This window comes from Pseudochaenichthys georgianus, chromosome 16 (assembly GCF_902827115.2).
Source record: "Pseudochaenichthys georgianus chromosome 16, fPseGeo1.2, whole genome shotgun sequence".
Classification (NCBI taxonomy): domain Eukaryota; kingdom Metazoa; phylum Chordata; class Actinopteri; order Perciformes; family Channichthyidae; genus Pseudochaenichthys; species Pseudochaenichthys georgianus.
This window is the reverse complement of record NC_047518.2, coordinates 44,082,728-44,095,701: the sequence shown is the minus strand read 5'-3', so window position 1 is coordinate 44,095,701 and position 12,974 is coordinate 44,082,728. Positions and strand designations below refer to the sequence as shown.

The 12,974-nt window shown below is 42.5% G+C and overlaps 1 protein-coding gene across 3 annotated transcripts in view; it reads left to right on the top strand.

The window, feature by feature from the left end:
- Nucleotides 1-12,747, top strand: part of atg5 (ATG5 autophagy related 5 homolog (S. cerevisiae)) — a 43,483-nt gene extending 30,736 nt beyond the window's left edge. Inside the window, exons 8-9 of one of the 3 annotated variants that reach the window (XM_071205987.1) lie at nucleotides 11,286-11,390; nucleotides 12,163-12,747. In XM_071205987.1, coding sequence (XP_071062088.1) covers nucleotides 11,286-11,390; nucleotides 12,163-12,299 — 242 coding nt within the window. In that variant the 3' untranslated portion in view covers nucleotides 12,300-12,747. Of the gene's footprint in view, nucleotides 1-11,282; nucleotides 11,391-12,162 lie in introns of all 3 variants that reach the window. The other 2 variants (XM_071205986.1, XM_034102716.2) reach the window with 2 other exon arrangements.
- Nucleotides 12,748-12,974: the final 227 nt, after the last annotated feature.

The following is a 12,974-nucleotide window of genomic DNA, read 5'->3' as shown; positions in this document are numbered from 1 at the left end:
ATCTCCCGGGCTGCAGTCGAATAGTCCGTTCAGCTTAGGAACCTTCCTAACGGAGTGAAATGACCCGGAAGTCCCTCAGTGGCAGCCATGATGAGAGCATTCTCTAGATGATAGGAAAGGAGGTTTCAAACTTCCTTTATAACCTCCTTTAGCTTAGGAACCACTGGACCTCCCTTGACGAAGGGAGAGGAGAAAATGCTGCCCCACAATGCATTGCGGCCAAAGCATTTGACGTCACTCAACAGTCGGCCGTTCACGGAAACAACCGATTATGACGGAGAAATGATATCATGAAAGTTACGGTGCTTATTAAGCATTTTAAAACGTAGGTGGTAAGTTGCCAAAGTGCTTTGTTCTGAACGTTCATCAGTATTATAATCAAAGAGAGAAATATGAACGTTATCAAATTATCAAATAAAGTCAACATTTCAGTCTTTACTGAGCTGTGTGGGGTTTGTTCAACTTTTAAAAGATGCTTGAATGGTGATATACACAGTGATAGATGTTAAGGACTAACGTTTATAATAAATACATCTGTATTGATTTTAAGATCTTTAGTTCATACAATCATACGTGTTGGGATCATTGGTATTAATGTGGACCGGAGGGAGAGGGAGACGAGCATAAGTTTCACTTTCCTTTTTTATTTCAATTCCAGCTTTGGTCATGAAGAATATGTTTCTCTGTTGTCCCCGTTCATAAAGCAAAGCAGCAGCTTCAGAGCACGGTGCAGAGTCTCTAGATGAGTTCACAGTAGTCCCTCGTTCTTATTAAACATCCATGTTGTAGTCCGCTGTATAGAAAACTGTGGTTTCCATAGTTTCCCCACAGCAGCAGACGCACATTCATGACGTCCGCTGGCGCATCATAAACACGTCGGAAAGTGAAAGTGCATTCGGATTCTCTAAAGTACCGCGGTCTCTTCTCCTAAGTCCTTTTGAATTCTCCTATCCACTATCCCTTAACCCCGTGACGTTTCACTCAGAGGTCAAGGAATAGACGATAGGGTTAGAATTTAGGAGCTGATTTTTGGACTATTCGACTGCAGCCCCTGTGTCTCTCTGTGTGGGGGGGCGGGGCCTCTCTCTCTCTGTGGGGGGCGGGGCCTAACAAACACGCTGCAGCGGCGTGCACACAGATTTTTAAGAGTAGTAGTACCCTTAACGATACCCATCCCTAGATATTACACAAGTAAAGTGTTAAGAGAGTGAAATGTTGCTCTACGAATTCCAACACTTGATGCTGTCACCTTGATTCCATTTCAGATTCCTGTAATTGCCTAACTGAATTGGTTTGAAGAGAGAAAACATTTTGACTTAAAGTTGACTAAAAGTTTTCATCGACTAAGACTGAACTAAAAAAAGGACTAAAATGTGACTAAAACTAATTTGTCTAAAGACTAAATCAAAAATAGCTGCCAACATGAACACTGGTTGGAGGAGCCTGTGACTTCAGCTTTTCATATCTACACCGTAACTACTGTGCACATGATAATACATCCACAAATACATGCAGCAGGTCGTCATCATTTCTAATTCACCCCCTGGTATGAAACAGATTCCGGGTATATTTTATAATTGATTAGTCGCTCATGGATCATTAATGTTAAAGACGGCTGGATCAAATACCTGAGGCTATAAGACACTAATCTCTCGCCTTGCACTCTTCATCAGGAACAGTCGTTTCTCTTTTTACAAGGTGCTTTTGCTCGCTCAAATAATAATAGACACCGTTGGATTATATCGGCTGTTGCTCAATACAGTTTGTTCAAGTTATTTGCCTAATTCAAACCTGTTTTTCTTCTGTTTCTCTGTGTGTTTTTACTTCAACAAGGCCAAAAGCATCTTCAATAAATACTGATATTTATAGGCATGGCTTTAATAATATATTATAAAATGTGATTATCAGCATACATTATCGTAACAGTTTGTAAAGCCTTTAGTTGGTACGTTTAAACGTCTTTGTGTTTGGCTTCATGCAGCTATTTGGGGGATCATAATCCACTTTAACCCAGCTGTTATAAAGTCGTCTAATTTGCACGGTAGTGCAAAGTCTTGCTTAGAATCTCGGACGGAGATATCATCTTACTCTTTCCCCCTCTTTAGTTTACCTGATCTAAGACTCTTCATCCCTCTTTGATCGTCTATCTCTCTCTCAGGTGTAGTCTTCACCCTCTTCCCTGTCTGCTGTAGACGTCTTTCATGTCTTTGACGTTTAAGTCTCTGCTTTTCTCTGCCCTCCTCCCTCCCTCTGGAGTCTGCCTGCCTGGCTGATCAAGGTGAAAGTGTTCCTTTTGTCTCTTGGCGTTTGTTTGGTTTCCACCACTTCCTCGGCTGCGAGATGAGTCGGGATGATAGCGGGAGATTATGGCGGCGTGTTTGGATTAGAGAGACCGGGACGTGTGTTCAGGGACTCGGGCGGGGCGTTGGGTTTGCTGGTAGTATTGTTGAAAAGTTCAGAGGACTTTTTCTTTTTCTGCCGAGACCCTAATGTACAACACAAAGAAAATCTGGGGTGCTTCACGTCTCTGTGATCTTCCCAACATCAAATAAGGTTTTTCATACAATCCCCTCCTCTGTTATGTCTGAGAGAGGATTGGGGTTGACCCCTGAGGGACCCAGAAAGCAGCCGCAGCAAACAAACGGGGGTGGCCTGAATTAAAGAGGAAGGAAGAAAGGGGGGATTCCCAAATCGTTCTCGAGCGATGGACGAAGAGTCTGAGTCGGTTTCCCCCGCGCTGCTGGAAACAAAACAACAATTGAGTTACTGTAACCAGCGGTCATCCTTGACATCTATTCTTGCTTTTTGTGTTTTGTTTTCCGACCAGGTGTGTTATTGAGAAAGGGTTTGTCAGGAATCCGGCTTCGGTTTGCTCTAGAAATCACAACGTGGACGAGGGTGCTGCCCACGCATTACGTGCCTACGTGTAGTGACAGATACTGTAGTTCTCGTAAGCAGACTTTTTTGCAGGTTTTGTCTGAGGTGAGCCCAATCACGAACAACCCACGCTATGATTATTGTCAGGGATTAATCAGAGGAAATTCCCCCACCCTGTTGTGAACACACGCCTACCCCTCGCTACTTTTTGAGTGACAAATCCACACATCCATCCTTCCCCTTCCCTCCTCCTCCCACGGCTCTCACATCTGTAGTACAACCCACTCCACTTCACACGCCCCTCCTCCTACAGGCTGCATCGATGCCCAAAAGGCCAGGCAGGTTTATCTAGCTATCACATTTCAACACGAGGCAGTTCAACGTGCCTTACGGAAAACATTAAAAGCATTAAGACAGTGCAAAACAAACACATATAATTACTTTTAGATACATTAAAAAGCCACAAGAATACATATTTACACTCTGGACAGAAATCCCCTTTCTTCAAACGTGTTGTTCCCCTGTTGGTTCATTGATGAAAAAAGAAATGAATAAGTGCTTGCAGACTGTTTCTCTCTCACGATGCTGCATGCCGACCGTCTGTCCGTCTGACCGGCTGCCAGTCACACTTCAGATGGTTTGTTCGACTCTGCAGCGTTGCGGTCGTACTAAATAGTGGTTGGCTTCACTCGGCTGACAAAACATGTCGTCTTGGCCGGCGGGCGTGTGCTACTCAACCACGGTGTGTGTGTGTGTGTGTGTGTGTGTGTGTGTGTGTGTGTGTGTGTGTGTGTGTGTGTGTGTGGGTGTGTGTGTGTGTGTGTGTGTGTGTGTGTGTGTGTGTGTGTGTGTGTGTGTGTGTGTGTGTGTGTGTGTGTGTGTGTGTGTGTGTGTGTGTGTGTGTGTGTGTGTGTGTGTGTGTGTGTGTTCTAAAAGTGAGTCAAGAGAGTAAGAGTCAACAAATCAGACAGAGGCCTTTGTCTGCAGGCGCCTGTGTGTGTGTGTGTGTGTGTGTGTGTGTGTGTGTGTGTGTGTGGGTGTGTGTGTGTGTGTGTGTGTGTGTGTGTGTGTGTGTGTGTGTGTGTGTGTGTGTGTGTGTGTGTGTGTGTGTGTGTGTGTGTGTGTGTGTGTGTGTGTGTCCATTGGACTCCTTTGTTTACTTCCTGAACATAGTAACATCACACTGTTGTAACACTTGTGCTTCTATTGGCTAGCGCTCCAACACATTGTACATGAGAGGGAAAAGGGGCGGGACATCTCTAAGCGGTTGACCAATCACAACAGAGCCGGCCAGCTAACCAATCGGAGCAGACTGGGCTCTGGTTTCAGACAGAGGGTGAAAAGAGGTGCGGCAGAAAAATAAGAAACATATTATAGGGCCCTTGTATACTATTCTAATAATCAACTTTCACTTATCATTAATTACATTTTTATCAAATGGATCTTAACAAAAAAAAAAAAAAAAGTGTATATAACAAAGTATTGGGCGGTGGTGGCGAAGTCGATAGGGACTTGGCTTGGCAACTGGAAGGTCACCAGTTCAAGTCCCGGCAAGACCAAGTGCTACCGAGGTGTCCCTGAGCAAGGCACCGTTCCCTACACTGCTCCCCGGGCGCTGTTCAAAATGGCTGCCCACTGCTCCTAACACTAGGATGGGTCAAATGCAGAGAAACAATTTCCCCACGGGGATTATAAAGTATATCAAAATAAAAAAAATAAAAAAAAAAATAACCCCGTAAAACAAACAGTATTTTTCTAGGTAAAGGTCAACATGAGAGTTTGTGGGTTTCTTAGTTGAAACAGTTCAAACTTAAATTACTTGCAGTTGTTTTTTTATAGCAAATCATTGCTTTATTAAAGTATTAAACATAATTGAGTCTCTGTGGTGTTTCTCTGTGATCCCTTAATCTCATTATAATTCATTATAAGGTATTTATCTAATATACTGAGCGTGAAAGTCATCGTTAGAACTCAGCATTTACCCAAAACAGAAATACGTGCTTGCTTTAAAGTATTATCGAGGACGAACGCACTTTCACAATACAAGCTGACTGTGGCCGATGGCGAAACAACAGGATATAAACAATCCAAACAACGATTGCTTTGAACTTTGGACTGGTTATTGAGCCGTGCTTTGGATCCGCTGAGAGCTGACGGTGGAAGTATTCGCTCGACTAAACTCTCCCAGATATTGACGTTGTGATCACTCTCTGTTTGTTGGCAATCGTTGCTGCTGATAGTGGATCGCCGGTCGGAGCGTCAAACTGGGAAAAGTAAATATCATCATCCCTCGCTTTGTCTTCTTTCACGTCACATGTCTGCCGGTGGCTTTTGAGTTGTTCCTGCAAGGGTCGAACAGAGTGGAATGAGTCCTGAACACCTAATATGCAAAATCCTCTTCTTCATGTCTCTTCTACATCAACATGTGTCCCCTCTTCCTCACGTCTCTTCTACATCAACATGTGTCCCCTCTTCTTCACGTCTCTTCTACATCAACATGTGTCCCCTCTTCTTCATGTCTCTTCTACATCAACATGTGTCCCCTCTTCTTCATGTCTCTTCTACATCAACATGTGTCCCCTCTTCTTCACGTCTCTTCTACATCAACATGTGTCCCCTCTTCTTCACGTCTCTTCTACATCAACATGTGTCCCCTCTTCTTCATGTCTCTTCTACATCAACATGTGTCCCCTCTTCTTCATGTCTCTTCTACATCAACATGTGTCCCCTCTTCTTCACGTCTCTTCTACATCAACATGTGTCCCCTCTTCTTCATGTCTCTTCTACATCAACATGTGTCCCCTCTTCTTCATGTCTCTTCTACATCAACATGTGTCCCCTCTTCTTCATGTCTCTTCTACATCAACATGTGTCCCCTCTTCTTCATGTCTCTTCTACATCAACATGTGTCCCCTCTTCTTCATGTCTCTTCTACATCAACATGTGTCCCCTCTTCTTCATGTCTCTTCTACATCAACATGTGTCCCCTCTGTGTCCCCCACCCCCCCCCCCCTTATCACCTGAATCTCCTCTAGAGCTCCATTGAGTTCTTTGTAACCAGATGTCTCTCAGAGGGGCGTGGGGAGGGGCTCCTTACTTTCATCTGAAGTAACAGACAGAGAATCAGCACTTTGGAAACAGGGCTGAAACAGAGGGGATTGTGGGTAATGCTGCAATGATGTTTCAGCCAATTCAGCCGATGACCAACATCCAGCATTTTTCCATGCATATCATTGTGATCGGTATGAGCGTGAGACTGCACGTGTGTGTAATGATTTACAGAAACAGTGTGTGTGTGTGTGTGTGTGTGTGTGTGTGTGTGTGTGTGTGTGTGTGTGTGTGTGTGTGTGTGTGTGTGTGTGTGTGTGTGTGACCCATTGTGAATTTCCCCCATTTCTCATAATGAGACTGTAAGAATACACCCACTCCGCCCACATCAGCCAACTTTCATCAACTAGTGTGAACGTGTGCTATAGGCAGGATCACACCTTTTGCTTTCATTTAATTGTAACATCCGTTTGTCATCTCCCTATAAAATAATATAAGCAAAAGGTAATTAAAATAAAACATAACGAGGAAACGTGGATGTTATATGTGACGCACCAAAGTGTTTCTGCTGCATCGTTGGATTTAAGCTGGTGATTTTATTTTGTTCACCCTTGTGGTTCTGTGGTTTTGTGCAGAAAGCCAACCATGCAAAACAAGTCCTCGTATCTTTAAACAGCTGTTGGTTCGGAGTACATGCAGCACGGTAAATCAGTGGATTTTGATATTTTTTATTTATCAAATTTCACAAAATAACTTCTGACTCAATTTAGTTTTTAAGTGCACTTGTTATCTACTCACTTTGCCTTACTGAAGTTAAGGTTTATTTTTTAAATGTTGTTATTTAATTTACTTACACATCTGCTGCCTGCATTCAACAAACAATCAGTAAATTAAATTAAGATGGACTTTTATTAAAATTGTTTCTCCAGTGGGCTGCCATTTTGAACGGCGCCCGGGGAGCAGTGTGGGGAACGGTGCCTTGCTCAGGGACACCTCGGTAGCACTTGGTCTTGCCGGGACTTGAACTGGTGACCTTCCAGTTGCCAAGCTGGTCCCTGTCGACTTCGCCACCACCGCCCGTTAAATTATGATTAATAATAATAATACACTTTCTGGTTTATGTTGAAATCTAGCAGCCAAGCTATAATGGCCTTCACTTGCTGAACTTTAAAAAACAACTGATAAATTAATCAATACACTTGATTACACAAACCTACTTCTTAAAACAAATCTGTAAAAATATCCTAAATAATACAATGTTTGCTTCTGATTACAGTAAAAAAAGCAGCGTTTTATTGCCAATTAAAATGTAAATATTTAGTTTTTTGTTGGAATCTCTTTTTTCTAAAATGTGTCTAAATCGGTATCATCGTTTTAATGTTATGTCTATATTAGGTGGCAACAGTGAAGAGATTAATACAAAAAAAACGAGTTGTTGAAAATTAAACATTATAATTTGCGTTGAAATCTTGCAGCCAGGCTGTTATAATAGCTTTAATTGCACAACTGTAGTTTATAACAATTGGTACAGCTGATACATTATCATTAGTATGTATTTATTTCAACAAGGACCATGCATACAAATACATTAACCTCAGAAAAGAGAAGAGATTAATTATGCCAGATTATAGCTCATTTCCATCTGTCCTTCGGTAACAATGTATATATCTTGTTTTATTCAACTAATTCAATATGAATATATATACAGTCAAGGTGCGGTGTCAAAATGTATATTTTAAATTAAAACATTTGGAATACATGACTTCACAACCTTTAAAAGCCCATATTAACATTTTTATATTTTATTCTATTCTATTTCAATGTAAATACTGCTATATTTTATTTTACTATATATTTCATGTTAATATATTTTTCTTAAAATAGTTCTCTATCTGTGTTTTTAAAAATGTTTTACTTTTATGTATGCACCACGACACCAAGTCAAATTCCTCGTACGTGTCGACCCGTTTCTGATTCTAATAATTTTTGTACAATGTTTTGCTTTATTACACGTCCACAGTCACCTCTGACCTCAACGTTCACATCTGTAATTTAGCAGAAAGTAAACTGCTGAGCGTTTCTGCTGCAGGTGCCGGGTGGAGTCGCCTCTCACATCGTCGGTTAGCGCCTCGTCTCAACCGTCCTCCTGATATTACGTGGAACCAAAATGCGTGTGTGCGGCGCGGTGTGTGTGTGTGTGTGGTGTGTGTGTGTGTGTGTGTGTGTTTGTGGTGTGTGTGTGTGTGTGTGTGTGTGTGTGTGTGTGTGTGTGTGTGTGTGTGTGTGTGTGTGTGTGTGTGTGTGTGTGTGTGTGTGTGTGTGTGTGTGTGTGTGTGTGTGTGTGTGTGTGTGTGAAACGTGGTAGACGGGAAAAGGCCCACTGTCTGTCTTTCTCACGAACATGCAGAACATCCTGAATTGAAATGAACATGTTCTTGTTGTTTTTCAACCAACGTTAATAATACTTCTGTTAAAAACAACAACAAAAATACACATTTTGTAATAAGAATATACAATAATTAAACATATCACAAGGACTTGGTTTAAAGGTGATAACTTTATAAATTAAAATTATAAAAAATCCGGTTAATCATATTTTTCTGACTATGGTTGTGAATAATGGGTGAGATATAGAACATTATTTGTTTTATAATTAATATTATTTTCTATTATTATTTTACAGAAAATGAATGTGTATTAAGTATGACAGAGTATTTATGTTGTATGAGTTATATGTCAAGTATTTTAATTGTATTTCAATCAGGAGAGACGGTTTTGATGTAAGAATACATATTTATTGCCAGAAATACACGAATGAATGTAATGGAGTTTTGGCGATTAGGCCCCGTTGTGCAGGAGTATCATTCGGGAGAGGAGAACCGATGTGATGAAACCCCCCGGGGTCTTGACCCTGGTGGTGGTGAATGGGTAGTTGGGGTTGGTCTGAAGGGGAGTGGCTTAGCTTGACCCTGGTGGTGGTGAATGGGTAGTTGGGGTCGGTCTGAAGGGGAGTGGCTTAGTCTGACCCTGGTGGTGGTGAATGGGTAGTTGGGTCGGTCTGAAGGGGAGTGGCTTAGCTTGACCCTGGTGGTGGTGAATGGATGGTTGGGTTCGGTCTGAAGGGGAGGGGCTTAGCTTGACCCTGGTGGTGGTGAATGGATGGTTGGGTTCGGTCTGAAGGGGAGGGGCTTAGCTTGACCCTGGTGGTGGTGAATGGATGGTTGGGTTCGGTCTGAAGGGGAGGGGCTTAGCTTGACCCTGGTGGTGGTGAATGGATAGTTGAGTCGGTCTGAAGGGGAGGGGCTTAGCTTGACCCTGGTAGTGAATGGATGAGACCAAGCCTTTCTTCAAATGCAATGCATAAAAGAAAAAAAAGGAATACAAAAATATTTTAAAAACTACTTTTTTGTATATGTTTTCCAGCTGTGCAAAATATCTATCTTGAAAGATGCTCAGGCTGTAGATAATACACAACTGTTTTCTATCTTTTGCAAAATGTGACCGTTTTATTTTCAAACACAGATTTGCATTCGGACATTAAACACCTGATCTAACAGAACGTTTCATACGAAGACAAAGGAGAATAATCACAGACAATGGCTAGACTAGATTACATTGCCACTAAACATGACTATTTTGAATATTTAGGTATCATTTGAAACTGCAGCAGGGATACAGTCGCTTGAATAACTGAGTAGGAATCAACATTTAAAGTTTTCATACGAATAGAAAATGTTAATAATGTGTGCATTATTAATACTTCAATTATCTTGACTTTAGCTTCAAGAGGGCTGTCAAGTTTTCCAGTCCAATGAAACCTGGGATGCTGGTGTATTTCATTTTTAAGAGCATGGATGTAGCTCTGAAAACAATACTTGTTACTATTTAATTTAATACATTTTCAAAAATATAGAAATAATGCATTCAACTAATAACAGCTTGTCTTTAAGCCTTACACTGAAAATCATGCAATATCCTGATTAAGTTCCAAGCTCGAGAAAGACTGGATCCTACATTTCCCATGATGCATCTCTGATTCATTTGAATCTTCCTGCTCATGTCTCGCTGACTTTCTGAAAGGAGCTTTCTGTAAAAGAAAAAGCTCCTAAATGTTTCTCTCTGCAAATCAAACAACTCGGGGTCGAGAAAGTTGCTCCTCCTAACCAACCATTTTGTTGCGGTCGTGGCCTTTCAGCGCCGGGCGGGGTCAGTCACAGGAGGGCATCACACACACGCACACGCACACACACAGGCATTCTGAAACCGCTAACTGTCAAAGTGAGAGTTAAAAGTTTGAATCCTATCAACGACAAACACAAAAAACAATCAACTGTCACTCTTTCCTCCGCTCTGTAACTGAACACACACACACACACACACACACACACACACACACACACACACACACCACACACACACACACACACACACACACACACACACACACACACCACACACACACACACACCACACACACACACACACACACACACACACACACACACACACACACACACACACACACACACACAGGTACTTTCTCTCCTCTCCCTCTCGCCCACCACAGCAGTGTCTGATGTGGTCTCTCTCACCTCATGTAACCATCTCTTCCTCTGTTCTCTCCACCACCTTCATCTTTGTCTTTTTATCTTCTCTTTCTTCTTTCTTTTGTGACATAATGTCTTCATTTCCAATCTATTATCTTCTCGACATGCTCTCCTTTCTTCTTCCTTTTCTCATTGAACTTACATACTTCCTCCTTGACCATGTATTCATTTCTCTCTCTCTCCGTTATAACGTCTTCCTCTTATGTCCTCCAATATTGTCTGTTTCTATGCTGTCCTTTGACAACAGTTTTGTATTCTTCAACATTTCTTCCTCCCAATGTGACTTTTTCTACTTTTAAAATATGAGCCAGAAGCACAGAGAACGGTGTCATATCCCACCATGTTAACAAACACACAAACTTCATCCGTCAAACCACGTTGAATGAAAATCAGAACAGTCGTTTCGATGGAAATCCTGATGCATGATGTATAGGCGGGAGGCGTGTGCAGTGGGTTGTGCGTTGGTGTTCGGATCGCACAGGTTCAAACCCTGGCATGTCGTTGTGTCCCTGAGCCCCAAATTGCGCCTGTGCGGATCGTCCACAGTATTGAGCATGTAAGTTGCTCAACAGGAGTTCAACTGTTTAAGTTAGAAGTAAGCCAATTAAAAAAATATTGGAACAAGACCCCAATTGCTGTAGATTAAAAACCTGTTTGAAAGATATTGAAGCGACTGTTATGTTGTATGTATTGATTGTTGTCCATCCATCCATCTTCTCCCGCTTATCCGTGGTCGGGTCTCGGGGGTAGCAGTTCCAGCAGAGAGCCCCAAACGTTCCTTTCCCCTCATCAACCAGCTCTCACTGGGGGGTCCCGAGGCGCTCCCAGGCCAGCCAAGAGATATAATCCCTCCACCTGGTTGTTGTGCTTTTATTTATGTCTTAATGTGTGCATATGTGTATACATGTGTCTGTTGATTGTGTATATACTGTATACATATTTTTATATATATTTGTTTTTGTATTCAGGATTGTGGGAAACGGTATTTCGACCTCTCTGTCTGTTCACATAAACGGAAAGATTGACAATAAAGTTGACTTTGAAATGTAATGTAAGAATACCCCGCTATTATCAGATCAGTTATCGCTCCCTGTCGTGGCGTTTTAAGCTGTTTCTACATTTAATATCCACTTTCCTCTATCGGGGGGTTGTGGGTTATGACGCGCTTCTCTTTGCTTCGGTCAAAAGACTTTACCGCTTCCCGTCTAATCAGACACTCGGCTGTGAAGCAATGTCATGCCATCTATAGGCATATAGACATATGACGCACATTTGACAAAAAATAAGTGACCCTAACCCTAAATCAAAGTCAACTTTATTGTCAATCTTCCAGTTTGTGTGTACAGACGGAGAGATCGAAATACAGTTTCCCACAATCCTGAATACAAATATATATAAAAATATGTGTGCAAATATGTATATATACACAATTAAAGACACATTTTTACACAATAACAGTCACTTCAATATCTTGAGAATGTCCATAGCAGCGTTAACATCTTTTAAACCGTAGTGTGACTGACACACATAAATAGTTACTCTAAACCCTTATATTATTAAGCCAAACATTCAAACCATAATGATGAAAGGAAAACGGCTGTAACCCTCCCTCCTCTCCCCTCTCCTCCAGGCGGGCCGAAGCGCTTCCAGGTGGTGATCCACGGCATCGAGCCGCTGCTGGAGACGCCTCTGCAGTGGCTCAGCGAACACCTCAGCCACCCCGACAGCTTCCTGCACATCTGCGTCATCCCCGTGCCCTCGGACTGAGGCCCCGCCCCCCAACACCTCGTTGTCACCGTGACAACAGACCAACCCGACCCACGCCGGCTCGGGTGACCGCGGCGCCGGCGCGAAAACGTCGGGGAAACTCTTACGACGAGAAGGAAGCGTATTGATAGAGATGAACAAAAGGATGAGGAGGAGGGATTTAACAAGCCTCCTTTTTCATCTTGCCGTCTATTTATATTTCTACCACGAAAGAAAGACATTTATTTAGGTGGAGAGGCGCTGAGGATTCCTCCTTTTTCTACTCACTTCTTCTCCTCCTCTCCCACCAAACCCTAGGGAGGAGAGGAGGGGGACAGATCCCTCGTGTCCTTCATCTGTCCTGCCACACACCTTTCTCCTTGTCACGATATTTTGGGCGATTTGGGGAATCCTCTCCTTCTAAAGTTGCCTTAGTTTCCACGATCATGCACCAACACCCCCCCCCCCCCCCCCCTGCAGAAACACCTCTGGACACAAAGTTTACAACACAGCCTGCGAACGTTATCGCCATCTACAAAAAAAAACTCTCCAGGAACTTCTGGTGCTTCGTGTTTGACTTCTAACAGAGGATTTTTCTTTTTGTCGGATGCTTGAACGCTTGACAAAGTGCGAGGGACGGACACTTTGGGTTTCTCTCCACTGATCCCAGAACACTTGTTGCCACCGTTTAAATCG